At 44.5% G+C, this 12,298-nt stretch overlaps 1 protein-coding gene across 2 annotated transcripts in view; it reads left to right on the top strand.

Moving 5' to 3' along the window:
• Positions 1 to 3,445: 3,445 nt before the first annotated feature.
• LMO4 (LIM domain only 4) overlaps positions 3,446 to 12,298 on the top strand; it is a 17,494-nt gene continuing 8,641 nt past the window's right edge. The window contains exons 1-2 of one of the 2 annotated variants that reach the window (XM_006830982.1): positions 3,446 to 4,204; positions 6,989 to 7,227. In XM_006830982.1, the coding sequence (XP_006831045.1) occupies positions 6,992 to 7,227 (236 nt within the window). In that variant the 5' untranslated portion in view covers positions 3,446 to 4,204; positions 6,989 to 6,991. Of the gene's footprint in view, positions 4,205 to 6,649; positions 6,799 to 6,988; positions 7,228 to 12,298 lie in introns of those variants that run through there. The other variant, XM_006830983.1, reaches the window with a different exon arrangement.

Below are 12,298 nucleotides of genomic sequence, written 5' to 3'. Positions count from 1 at the left end.
GATTATTAATTTGAGTATTGGTTTATATTTGATTGAAGATTACCTGAATACAAAACTCCCTTACTAATGAATAATTTTTGTGTTCATATAGCAGTTTTTGGAGTCCTGGTGTGGTGCTGTGGGTTAATGTGCTGGACTGCATAGGTTTGAATCACAAGGTAGGTGGTTCAAGCTCACCAGCTGCTTGTTAGAAACCCTACACAGAGCCGCTAAAGTCGGAACAGACTCAATAGCACTTAACAACAGCAACAACATAACAGTTTTTATGTGTTTAGTCTCAATGGAAATAAAATATTGGCAATGCTATCTCACTCAAATAGGCATTTCAGATCAAAAATCTTGCTGACCAGAATAGAAAAACAGCCCAAACCCCCAAACCTACTGCCATTGACTCAGTTCTGATTCTTAGTAACCCTACAGGCAGAGAGAACTGCTCAAGAGGGTTTTCAAGTCGTAACACAAGCAGACAGCCACATATTTCTTCCTGAAGCAGCTGGCAGGTTCAAAAACTGGCAACCTGTCAGTCAGCAGTTGGCAGCTTTACCCACTGCACTGGTGGTGGTAGTATGCCGTGGAGTTGGTTCCGACCCATAGCGACCCTGTATAGGGTATTTGAGGCTGTAAATCTTTTCGGGAGCAGAAAGCCTCATCTTTCTCCCAATGAACAGCTAGTAGTTTAGAAACTTCTGACCTTGAGGTTAGCAGCCCAATTTGTAACCACTATGCTACCAGAGCTGCTTAACCACGGAACTACCTGGACATGTAAAGACTGCAGAAATAAATACTACCCAGAGGTGGCGCTGTGGTTAAAGTACACCTGAATTTTGATTACAGTGAAGTATTTATTTCCTACCCCTCAGAAGAGAGACTGTTATCCATTACCTTTTGTATGTCTATAACCACAACATCAACAAATAAAGCTATCTGCTAATGTACTCCTATCATATCCATATATGTAAAGATTTTGCTCCACACATAATCAAAGACAAAATTGTTGTTGTTAAGTGCCGTCCAGTTGGTTCTGAATTATAGTGACCCTGTACAGGGTTTCCAAGGAGCTGCTAGTGAGCTGGAACCGCAGACCTTGTGGTTCACGTAGATCTTGCAGTCCAGCGCATTAACCCACAATGCCACACTAGGACTCCAGAGACAAAATACTACTCCCAAATGTAGATCACCTCAAATGTAGGCCCCTCCTAGTCTAGAGGTGTATATTAAAAGTTTCATCCAATATTCTTTCCTTCCTTCCATATAAACTACCTGGATCCTATGGATAATGTTAAGTTTTTCACATTTCACATTTAAACTATCATTTCACTGTAGTGTATGCACTTCAGGAAATAACTAAAGTACCACTATTATTGGAGTCCTGGTGTGGTGCTGTGGGTTAATGTGCCAGGCTGCAAAGTTGTTTGACCCAAAAGGCCAGCTCCTGGCAACCCTACACAGGGTCGCTATGGATCGGAATTGGCTCAATGGCACTTAAAAACAACACCAAACCACTATTATTACAGAGCTATGCATTCTATTTAAGAAAACAATTTTAAAAAGGGGGAAAAATACAAAAAACACTTGGTTTAATTCCCTCATTTTATAGAGAAAAATTAAGGTCCACAGAAGAAAATTTATGTACACATTACAAATCATAATTTGTAACTCACTAAATTCCTGTGTCATCTCAATTTGATTGTTATAAATTACTAACAAATTGAAACTAAACCAGAAAATTTAAATGTGTATATTAACTGTCTATGAGTTCCTTTCTTTATTTGGTTTAATTGAGTTTTCTTGACTTTCAAGAAACATTACATTTTTTTTTTTAAGTTGGCAGTTTTTAGTCATACCCATCTGAAGTTGTGTTCTGTACAGGACATTTTAATTGCTATTGTTGTTTTGATGATTTTTTTAATAAAAAAACTTTTCATACATGCAGTAAGTGAAATGATCATGAAGAGTGCAATGTTAAATTCCAATCAATAAAATTAAATAAACTCAAAAGCACTTAGCAACAACAATTTTAAGGTGCTAGGATCTGAGAACCCCTATACAGGGTTTCTATGAATCAGAACTGAGTCAAAGGCACACAACAAGAAGTGATACAAAGAAATGAGTATTTTAACTGGTATTGAAAATGTCCTATTTGATATTATAGTCAATGCATGTTCTTTCTTGTGCAGCTTTAATTTTGGTGGTTTCAAAGACAGAAATACTCTAAACAGATTCTAAAGTCATGGATGTTTAACATCTGCATTGTCAAGCCAGATACTCAAGCAGGTTCCTTTCTTCAATCTAGCTGTACAATGTGTAAAACAGTATGAAAACTTGTCCCACAAGGATAGTTTCACTTAATGATACTTAGTGGAAGGTTTTGTCTTTCATAATAACCTCTACCAGAAAAATCTCTTCGGAACTAACTAATAATAATCATACCTAATTGTAGCCTCAGATAGAAGATTTATTAAACCTATTTGGCAACGTAAATAAAGTTAAATGGCTAGGTATTCAAGCATCTAGGCTGAGCTTCTGCCCTGGAAAGAGACTCTCAGACTAGCACCCTAAAAGCATTCCTCAAAATTTGATTTATACTAGGAGTGACATTTCCTATTCTCCAGAGTCTGCACGATTGTGATTCTTATAATTACCTCCTTTGCTTTGGAGATCTTTGAGAAATTCGGCCTCTCATCCTCCGGTGGGTGAAATGGATGGAGGGGCAATTGCTTTGTTTCTGAAGTTTTCTTCAACTTTGAAAATAAGGGATGTGATCTGTTTATCACCAGCAATTGACAGGTATCTCTGAAATGCCTACTAAGCACTTAAGCTTATACCCAGGAAAGTGGGCCAAGTGAACAGGATTTCGGTAGTTATCGCTCTCTTTTTTAGGTTTTTACTCTAACAAAACTTTCATTAAGGTTCATAAATCTCGAAAGTCAAACCACCTCTTCTGCACGTCGTGTGTATGTGAGTGTGTGACAGAGCGAGCGAGCGAGCGAGCAAGACAGAGAGAGATCCACCACTCTAAAATTTCAGTAAGACTTTTCTGCCCAACGAGAAGGGAAAGATGTCAAGTTAAGTTTCCTAAGTGTTTCTTCTCCAAGCAAGGGAAGGGCAATTCCCGAGGGGACAGTAGTGGAGTCCCAAGATTCCCCAGTGCGCTGTAAGGGCAGGTGAGGGTGCTCTGTTCCTTATTGGGGCCGCGCAAAGCGGCTCCGGCGGGGTCCCGGGCGCCCCAGTCACTCCTTCCCACCAGATTCCGGCCCTGAATTTCTCTCTTCACCGCACGCTCCCCCCGCCTCGTTCCCTTCCCCGCCCCCTAGAGTCTCGTTTTAGTCATCCCTTTGTCCTTCCCCGGATTGGCAGGTTTTATTATTCCGCCTGAACAATCCGGCCGCCCAGTGGCTGAGGGTCGCTGACGTCGGCGGCAGAGCCGGGGAGTAGTTGGGATTCTGCTCTGTCAGTAACACATGTGTAAGATCCGCGGAGGGAGCGAGCGAGCCGGCTAAAGGCCAGCGCCGCCACCGCCTCCAAGCCCGGCAGCAGCAGCCCCGGCAGCGGCGCAGGCTGCAGCGTGTCGGGTCACGGCCGATCGCAGCTCCCCAACTCCTGGGCGCGTCCGGCTCCTGGCCTCCGTGCCCCCTCTACCGAATCTGTTGTTTCTGCGGCTGCTCCCCGACTGAAGGTGCAGGAAGCTCGGTAGAGCAGCCGCCGCTGCCAGACCGAGCAAGCGAGCGCGCGAGCGAGCGCGCGGGAGGGAGGAAGGCGGCGGAGGAGGAGGAGCGCGGACGGGGGCGGGGGCCGTCGGGCGGGGGAATATACAAAGTGAAGCCACATTGCCAAACTTGCAGCAGCGATTGCAGCAGTTGCTGCCGCTGCGCCGCGCTTGAAGCCGCGCCGCGCGGGCCGAGGGCTCTTGCAGCTGCTCGCGCGGAGGCGGAGGAGAAGGACGAGGACCGAGACTGACACTTCTGCTCCCTGCCGGCTGCCACTTACGCAGGGCCCCCAATCCAGCCTCAGAGCAACGCATTAAAAAAAAAAAAAAAAAAAAAAAAAAGCCCTTGGCCCCCTCCTCCCCTTTCCTGCTTCTGCGAGGCTCCCTCCCTCCCTCCAGCTCCGCCGGCCGAGGCGCCCCTTCCTTGGAAGACGAGCGGCTTCGCTCGCATTTCGCCGCCGCAGCCTCTCGCAATATTGCAATATAGGGGAAAAGCAGGTAAGGGGGCGACTGAGGAGCCGTGGGCAGGGAGCGTTGGTGTGGGGGAGAAGAGGGGACTGCTCTGGACTAGGGTTGTTTTCTTTGGCTTCCTTCCCTTGACCGTCCCAAATTGCAAGTAAACAATACGTCGGCTTAGATAATGCGCGAGTCTGAAAACTACCGAGGACGGCCTGCGAGCTAGCACGGAGGGCAGACCCGGGCCGCCAGCTTTGTAGCGGTTCCTGCTTACAAAAGGGTTCTCGGAGATGGGGCTGGTGGGGTGCTTGGAGGGGGTTGGAGATATTTCTAGTTCATAGGGTGCTCATTCGGAGGTGCCTAGATAAAGGCTTAAGTATGAAAAGTAGTGAAGTGGGGGATCTAGTCCTGACCCCCCACCCCCTTCTCTTAATAAACCCTGTATTTGAAACAGTGGCAGAAAGGATCCAAGTGAGCCGGATTCGGTATTGCTGAGTCTTTACAAAAATTCCTCTTGGCTTATAAGTCTTTTGTTCCAATCCAGGAGAAATCCGGTGAATCACCTAATTAAAATCAAGACATGAATTAAGCATCCATTTTTGTACTACAAATTGCCAGCACTACGTTTGTCCCTCCCTTGGTCTCCATTAAAAAACACCAGAGACGTTGTTAAAGGGGGGCAGATTTTTGCCTCTAGCTGTCAGTTCTGCTTTCTATTTCACTGACTATCCCAGGACCTAAATTGCTTGGCTATGTAATTACTAGAGTATAAGCCTATTTAACTTAAAAGCTTTCTTTTTTTTTTTTTCCAACTCTAAATGAAACTTGATGAGGGCCCGTCCTTAGTTATCAGGGGAGTCAGTTTCTGGTCAGTCCTCTTGATTCATCTCTTTTAGATTTAATCAGCATTAAGGTATTGCTTGTCCTTAAGAGCTTTAGCTAATGGGGTTACTGGATGCTTTTCTCAGTGTAATGTTTCCTTTAAAAAAAAAAAAAAAATATATATATATATATATATATATATATATACATATGTATTTACCTCTCACCAGAGATGATGGGGGCAGGGTACAGCTTGGAATCTCCTCCCTCCTTTCCTTTTAAAAAGGAATTCGGAGCGATTAAAACGTTGGGGGGAAAACAGTTTAAAGACCTAGGGCAGGAAATGCAGATTCATTTGGGTTAGGGCTGAAATTGTAACAAAAAGCAATTCCTCGAGTAAATGCATCAGATAAATCAATTTACATAAAGGTATGATGCATTCGGATAAATGCAATGCTAATGGGTTTTAGAGTGGTCCTGTTTCCAAAGTCTCAGGGTTTTGTTACAGCTTAATTGGTGCAGTTCTTATTCTGGTTTATTGTGCGGTCACTGGACACACGTTCCGGGACTCTTTCGGAGGAAATGTGTTTAAAATCGGCCTATTTAAGGAAACGGAGTCCTTGTTTCGTTCCCTTCCCCTCAGTATTTTTTTTTCTTTTCTTTTTTTAATTTGCAGCAGCCAAGTTGGGCCGTGGACAGGCAAAGTTCTCCTTCTCCTTTCTGAGGTATCAGCTGAATGTCTTGAGCAGATAGCCTGGAACCTCGGGGGGGCCTACACTCTTGGTTTACAGAGGACAAAGACAAAACTGGCTGCTTAATTGGCAGTAAATAACTTGATCTTTTTATAGAATAAGTGACTGGAGGAACACTAGGACTTTATTGGACTCTGGATTGGATGCAGCAAATTAATCGGTTTAGGCCAAGCTTTTAAATTGATTCTTATATTGTAACCCAGTTGCTTCTCTCGTGGCATTTATTAGGCAGAGTGGGGAATTTTTTAAAGCAGTTTTTGGTGACAGCAGGACTAGCTCGAATTTAACTTTGTACATTCCTTAATAGTGTCTTTTAGCATATTATCTGTATCCTCCCCCCCTTTTTTAGGGGGGGGGCGAGGAACAAAGCTTTAGCATTTAAATTGCTGATCAAGGGCAGATTAGGGAGACCAAAGTGGAGAGTGTTTGTATAGGAAGTTAACAGGCATCCTAAAGTTCAATGATCTATTATTCTTGCCTGTGTCCTGAAAACCCAGAGAAAACACTCATTGATCTTCAAAATGAAATGAGATTTGGAACAATAATGGGAGATGGCGGTCAGCACAATGGCATGTGAAAGGTGCTGTTTAAAATACGAAAAACCAGTTTCGCAACTTTACACACCGCACTCCCCTTCCCGCCCCTCGCCTCCCCTCCCACCACCACGCTCGCCGTCGCCCCTCAGCGGGTCCCTCCCTCCTCCCTTTCAGAAACCGAACTATTTCCAACTTGTGAACTGCAGCTGCACTTCCCAGAGCAGAGCTGGGGAGGGAACGGGGCTCCGGCGAGACCCGCGTGGTCGCCGCCTCCCCACTCCCCTTGGCTAAGGAGGAGCTGGGCGCGGCAGTGGGTGGTTTTGACCCTCATTTGCTGGGGGCGGGCGGCGGGGTAGAGGAGGAGGGGGCTGTGGGCGGGGGCTGGGAGGAGGCGCCTTGAGGGGTGGAGCGCGCTGCCAGAGCCTCGCTTTCGGAGTTTTGACAGTACCATAGCTGAAATTGTCAGCGGCGCAGAGCGCTGGAAAGTTGAGAGAAGCTCGTGGTCTCAGAACAAAGCTTGAGAAAAGTAAACAGGCGATTGCTGCCGGCAAGCCTCCCTCCTTCCCTCTACCCCTCACCCTCCTTCCAGTCCTAGCCCCGTTTATTCCTTAAAGCAGTTCAAGGTAGGATTGGGCTTGTTGGTCTCACTCCTGGTTATTACTAACTTTTACATTGCCCCTGTTTTGTCTCTCCCTGTCCCCTCCCTCCCTCCACAGACCATGGTGAATCCGGGCAGCAGCTCGCAACCGCCCCCGGTGACGGCTGGCTCCCTCTCCTGGAAGCGGTGCGCAGGCTGCGGGGGCAAGATTGCGGACCGTTTTCTGCTCTATGCCATGGACAGCTACTGGCACAGCCGGTGCCTCAAGTGCTCCTGCTGCCAGGCACAGCTGGGCGACATCGGCACGTCCTGTTACACCAAAAGCGGCATGATCCTTTGCAGAACTGACTACATTAGGTAAGACTTTGCTGTCTTTAACCCAAGATGGATGAGCAGAGCAATGACATAGGCCAAAGGTTCCCATGGGTTTAGGAGTGGGCGCCTATAATAATAAATTTCACCCTTAGCCTCCCAAACCTTTTGGTTTTTAAGGGGTTCAAAAAGCAGGTGTTAGCTTCCAGTTTTTAAAGGTAAATACCATACTAAGTTAAAAAAAAAAAAAAAACCAAAAACTGTTTGGTGGGACTAAAGGCTTGCTAAGGTGTGAAAGGTCTGGACCAAAATGTTCAGCCCTCAGACTCAATTTACAAAAGGTCCTTTGCCTACATAAACTTTAGAAGTGGGAGTTTAGATTATTTTCCTAAAGCATTGTAGGCACCCACAAAGAAACATGAGAGACAAAAGGTTGACTTAAAAATAAAAGTGTAGTTAGTGTGAAATGATTTGCCTATGGTGATGGCTAATTGTGATATTTACATAAGCACCTTTAAACTTTTTTGAGTGGAAAGCTATGACTCATTCTTTGTGCTCCTTGTGAAAAATGCTGATTACCCATCAGTTTAAAGACTTGGAATTTTTGTCAGGAAAGAAGAAAAACTTTTAAAAAAAGCAAAAATCGTGGTAACGTTTCTTCATACTTTTACTTCAAGGCTTGGAATGCTCAATGCTAGTGTGTGGTTTAACAGTGTAGAATGTGTAGTTTCTTCAACTGAGGAATGTTCAGGTTTTTGGTCTTTTTTTGGTTATTGTTTGTATCATTGCCCTTGTTGCCCAAAAGAGATTTTGAAAAAGGCTATAGAATTATACTAATCTTGGACTTTAAAGCAGTGTATAGGAACATTTGTATGTCCGTGTAAGCAGTCTTTTCCAACAAGTTTCAGCGCAATTAATAGAAAGAATTCAGGAGGTCAGGTGCCTATAGGATCTTTTCAGGTGAACTCAAGCTACTTAAACTCATTAATTTGAAAGGAGGCATTTGAAGGATTACACATTTAATTTGAGTAAATGGTTTGATAGACTGATGCACATGAATGCTTCTAGGAGGTGTTCTGTTTCAACATCCAGTAATTAAAAAAAAAAAACAAAAACCCACACACACCGATGTTACTAGAGAACTGCACACTTTTAAGAATTGCATTCTATTTAAATTTCTGCCTGAAGCCTTTTTCTTTATAGTGATTAGTTTTTAAAAAAATTGTTCTTCAGTGCTGGTGAGTCAATGGACTAGATATTCTGTTCAAAGTTTAGCTCCCGTTGTGATTCTACTGTGCTTCTGATACTGCAAGAGATTTCAATGCAGTTCAGAGCAGAGTATGGGTATGTTTACCCCAGTGATATCATTAGTGAAAAATGATGGAGTAAAATGGCATTTGGTTGTTCTGATTATGCAATCTATGTCCACTCTGCTAGCCTCGTCAATCTGCAAAGTAGAAGAAATGCAGGACAGGAGAGGGCATCTTATTTTTAAATTAAGATGGCAACGTTAATTCAACGTTAATTTCACTGAGTGTCTTTTTAGAAGTAAATGTTGGAAAATGAGGAGCATGGGTGTAATGTTTTCTGCTCCTTGAGAGCAACGCCATGGGCTTTGACAGTATTGTAATTAAATAGAGCAAAACTGGTTTGTAGTGGAAAAATGGACAGTGCTTCTCAGATTTCGTGAATGGTGCAGATTCCAAGTGTCTTCCAAAAATCTTCACTTCTGATTTCCCTCAGGACAAGTTTAGGCTAGTGGCTTCCTTGGACTCATCTTCATTCCCTTTTCTGTTCTCCTGGTCAAATATAAATGCCCATTTTATGTATTCCCGTTGTTTACTGGAGCAGTGGATTAATGGAGGATGTGTGCCTATCCTTGAGCATTAAGTAATCGAATCCACATCCTCAACTTTATTTTTGCTTCTGAATGTGGGAACCTGAACCAGGCTTGCTCTTGAACTGGATGCTGTGCTGAGAATTTTAGGATCAGATCCATGAGAGAGTGGATTTCGAACTCAGGACCAAATTTGTTGGCTCATACTTTGCTCAGGCTCACCTGCCATCTGAAAGCCTCTCCCCAGTTTAAAGATCTTTAGTCTGCATTCAGTGTTTCCTCCCTTTACTGACCCAGATTGAATGGGAAGGTATTTCCCAAATACCCTTCCCCAGTTTTCTTCCAAGTCTTCTTGTTAAGAGAAGCTTTCACTTCCCTAAGATGGGTCACTGAAGAGTGTAATTTGCTTGCTGGCCACCAGGTGAAGGGACCCCTCAGCTAGGCTGGGACCATAGGATGATTTATTTAGGGAATTGTAAACTATGAGATTTTGAAGGATTTATGTGTGTGTTTTAAACAACTAATATCTGGACTAAAAAGCTCCGGGAGAACTGGGAGAAGCCAGCTGGGGATAGGAGCCTTTACCCCAGCCCCCTAGCCCTCTGTGGCCAAGTGTCTATAGGGTAGAGCTGGACTTCTGCCTCCTCTCCCTCCAAGATTTCAGATAAAGCGGCTGCCTTGCTGCAGCGAATCCGCACAATTAAAAGCTTTAATTAGTGGCTCCTCCATTTTCTTAGTTCTGATGGGCTTTATCTAATGAGATCTGGTCTCTGGCTTAGATCTGCTCGGAATGACGTGTCTGCAATGAATGAGAGCTGCGTCGCAAACAAAACATTTAATTAACAAAATTGGCCTCTAAGAGAGGGAGGGAAAGGGCTAGGGTAGGGGGAATGGAGAGGAGGGGGAGGGCGGATCTTAAAGGGACCAACGCCTGCTAACCTCTTTCCCCCTTTACAAAAGTCAGAGAATCTTGAAACTGCCACCCTTCTTAACTACTCCCTACCGCCCAGCTCAACCCAAGCGTCACCAACTCCGTTTCATTTTCCTCGTACCCTCCTTCCTCCACCCCAACTTCGGGCCTGAAGACTGGTGCGGAAAGGCAGCCAGAGGAGGAAGTTAGGAGACCGACGGGTGGGGCTCCTAGCCCTGGGAGGACGAGGAAACTTGCCGGAAGCCCCGGGTGGCGACCCTTTCCAAGCTCTTCCTTGCAGCCCAGAGCTGGGGTCCCAAGCCACTTGAGGCCGAAGCCAAGGCACCGGCCTGCCAGCTTCTTGCCCGCTTGGGGACGAGCGCTGGGCCAGCGGGCCAAGCTTGCTTTTCCCCGGACTGCGCTCTGTCGTGTCGGTTCACGTGGCGCCCGCAGCCGCAGTGAGCTCGGTGCGGCTAGCGGTGGGGGCCAGGGGCCCGGGCTAGTGGTGGTTGGTGGTGGAGGGTGTGTTTGGGGAAGGGGGGTGGGGGGGATGGTAGTGTTAGGAATGGAGAAGCCGCCAGGCAGCGAGTTCATTTTCCCTGATAATCAACAGCAAGCTGCTATATTCAGAGAATGCTGTCCCTTTAATTGAACAGGCTAGGTAATTAAATGGCACTTTTCCAATAGGACGTGCTAGGTAAATCTAATAGTTGGTTATTTAATATCACTTTGAAGTCTGCCCACTCAAGCACAATGACAGCGCAGGAGCATGTGAACTATTAGTTAGGAGAAAAAAAAAAAAAAGAAAACCAGGATCTCAAAAATTAATTAAATCGCATGCAATTTAGGGGGAACGTTTATCTTGATTTGTCATAACAGAATTAATTCAAGGCCTCCAATTCACTTGGGGGCAGATCTGTTACTCTGAATTAACCAAGCGTAATTTGGCTGATTTTTTTTTTTTCTTCCCTCCCCTCTTTAATGCAGCAGTTGCAATTATGCACAGCCCCCCTCTTAAGTATCAATAGCTTCTGGTGCTTTTAAGGTGCTTGGTCTCTAGTTATTCCGAAGTACCTTTAATGGACTTGGCTCCAGGCATAATTTCTAGCTTGCATTTCTTTGTTACATTTAATATAGCTGGTGCAGAATTTAGATTAAATATAGGAACCTGCTGGAAAACCAATTGCTTCTGGATCAGTAGCTGTGGATGTGCATTTTTCTTTTCAGATAGGTTGCTGATATTTACTTGCAGGTACAAATGTATACCTTTCAGACACACTCTTAGAAACGCTCCACTCCTTGTCTGAAAGCAGTTGAGAAAACAGCCAGGTAGCACTTCACATTGCATGTATTTTGCTTGAGGTAATAATGCAGGTGAAAATGAGCCCACCTCTTGGTCATTGAAGTTACTGAAAGATGCCTAAGCATTGATACTAATCTAAAAATACAACTTGCTCTCCATCACTTAATGTCAGCAAGGAGAGTTTGGAGCTGAGGTTGCAAACAGGACTAACACTACAACGTGTTCTTCAAATAAGAGCAAAGCACCCTTAAAGTGCAGAGGTTTAGTGGGGTTTTTTTCCCTCCTTTTCCCTTTTCCCCATATAAGGAACCTCTTGATGATTGTGATTGATTGCATTGCCCAAATGCTGAAATATTAACGACCTTCTTGGACTGAGGACCCAAAGAAAGGAAACTGAAACCGATTCTGTCATCACAATTAAAGACTCCCCTGGCTTTAATTAGCCTGACCTGGGGTATATCTCCCCGTTGCTTGAGTTAAAGAGAAAAGAGCCCATTATAGTCCAGTCTGAGACCGATAGCTACTTAATTGAGCACCTAAAGCCTCGAGCCTTTTAAATCAAACACTGTCCTGGACAGTCCCCCTGGTTAGATAATTAACTCTCCAGCTCACAGAAGTGTTGTAAAAAAACAACTTTTCAGAAAAAGGGTGGAATTCTAATGGTAGCCTTCGTCTCTGGTAAAAGGGGATTAAAATGTGTATAGACATGTAAGTTGTTCTGCTCCGAGGCAGCCTGAAAGCTGTAGACAAGGAAAGATCTTAGACTCCATTAATGCGTTGTTCAATAGCACATCAGCCCTAGGTAGATCTTGGTCATTTTCAAACTTTGTAACTGTAATTTGTGACACTTTAGGAATTCCACAATTTTGTGGTTGATTGTTCTTTGAAAGGTTATGAAAGTGGCGCTGGAGAAAATAAGATGTATGAAAAGCTTTTGGATTACATACAACTGCCCTGATTATTAAAATACACTTAGATGTTGAAGACATACAGCTGACTTTACTCAGGGTGAATTGTTAAATAAATGAACACTTAGACTGGGTAATCAGATCGGTACCGTGAAAGA

The sequence above is a fragment of the Chrysochloris asiatica genome, unplaced genomic scaffold, assembly GCF_000296735.1.
Source record: "Chrysochloris asiatica unplaced genomic scaffold, ChrAsi1.0 scaffold00002, whole genome shotgun sequence".
Classification (NCBI taxonomy): domain Eukaryota; kingdom Metazoa; phylum Chordata; class Mammalia; order Afrosoricida; family Chrysochloridae; genus Chrysochloris; species Chrysochloris asiatica.
The sequence above is the reverse complement of the archived record's forward strand: the minus strand, read 5'-3'. Positions and strand labels throughout refer to the sequence as shown.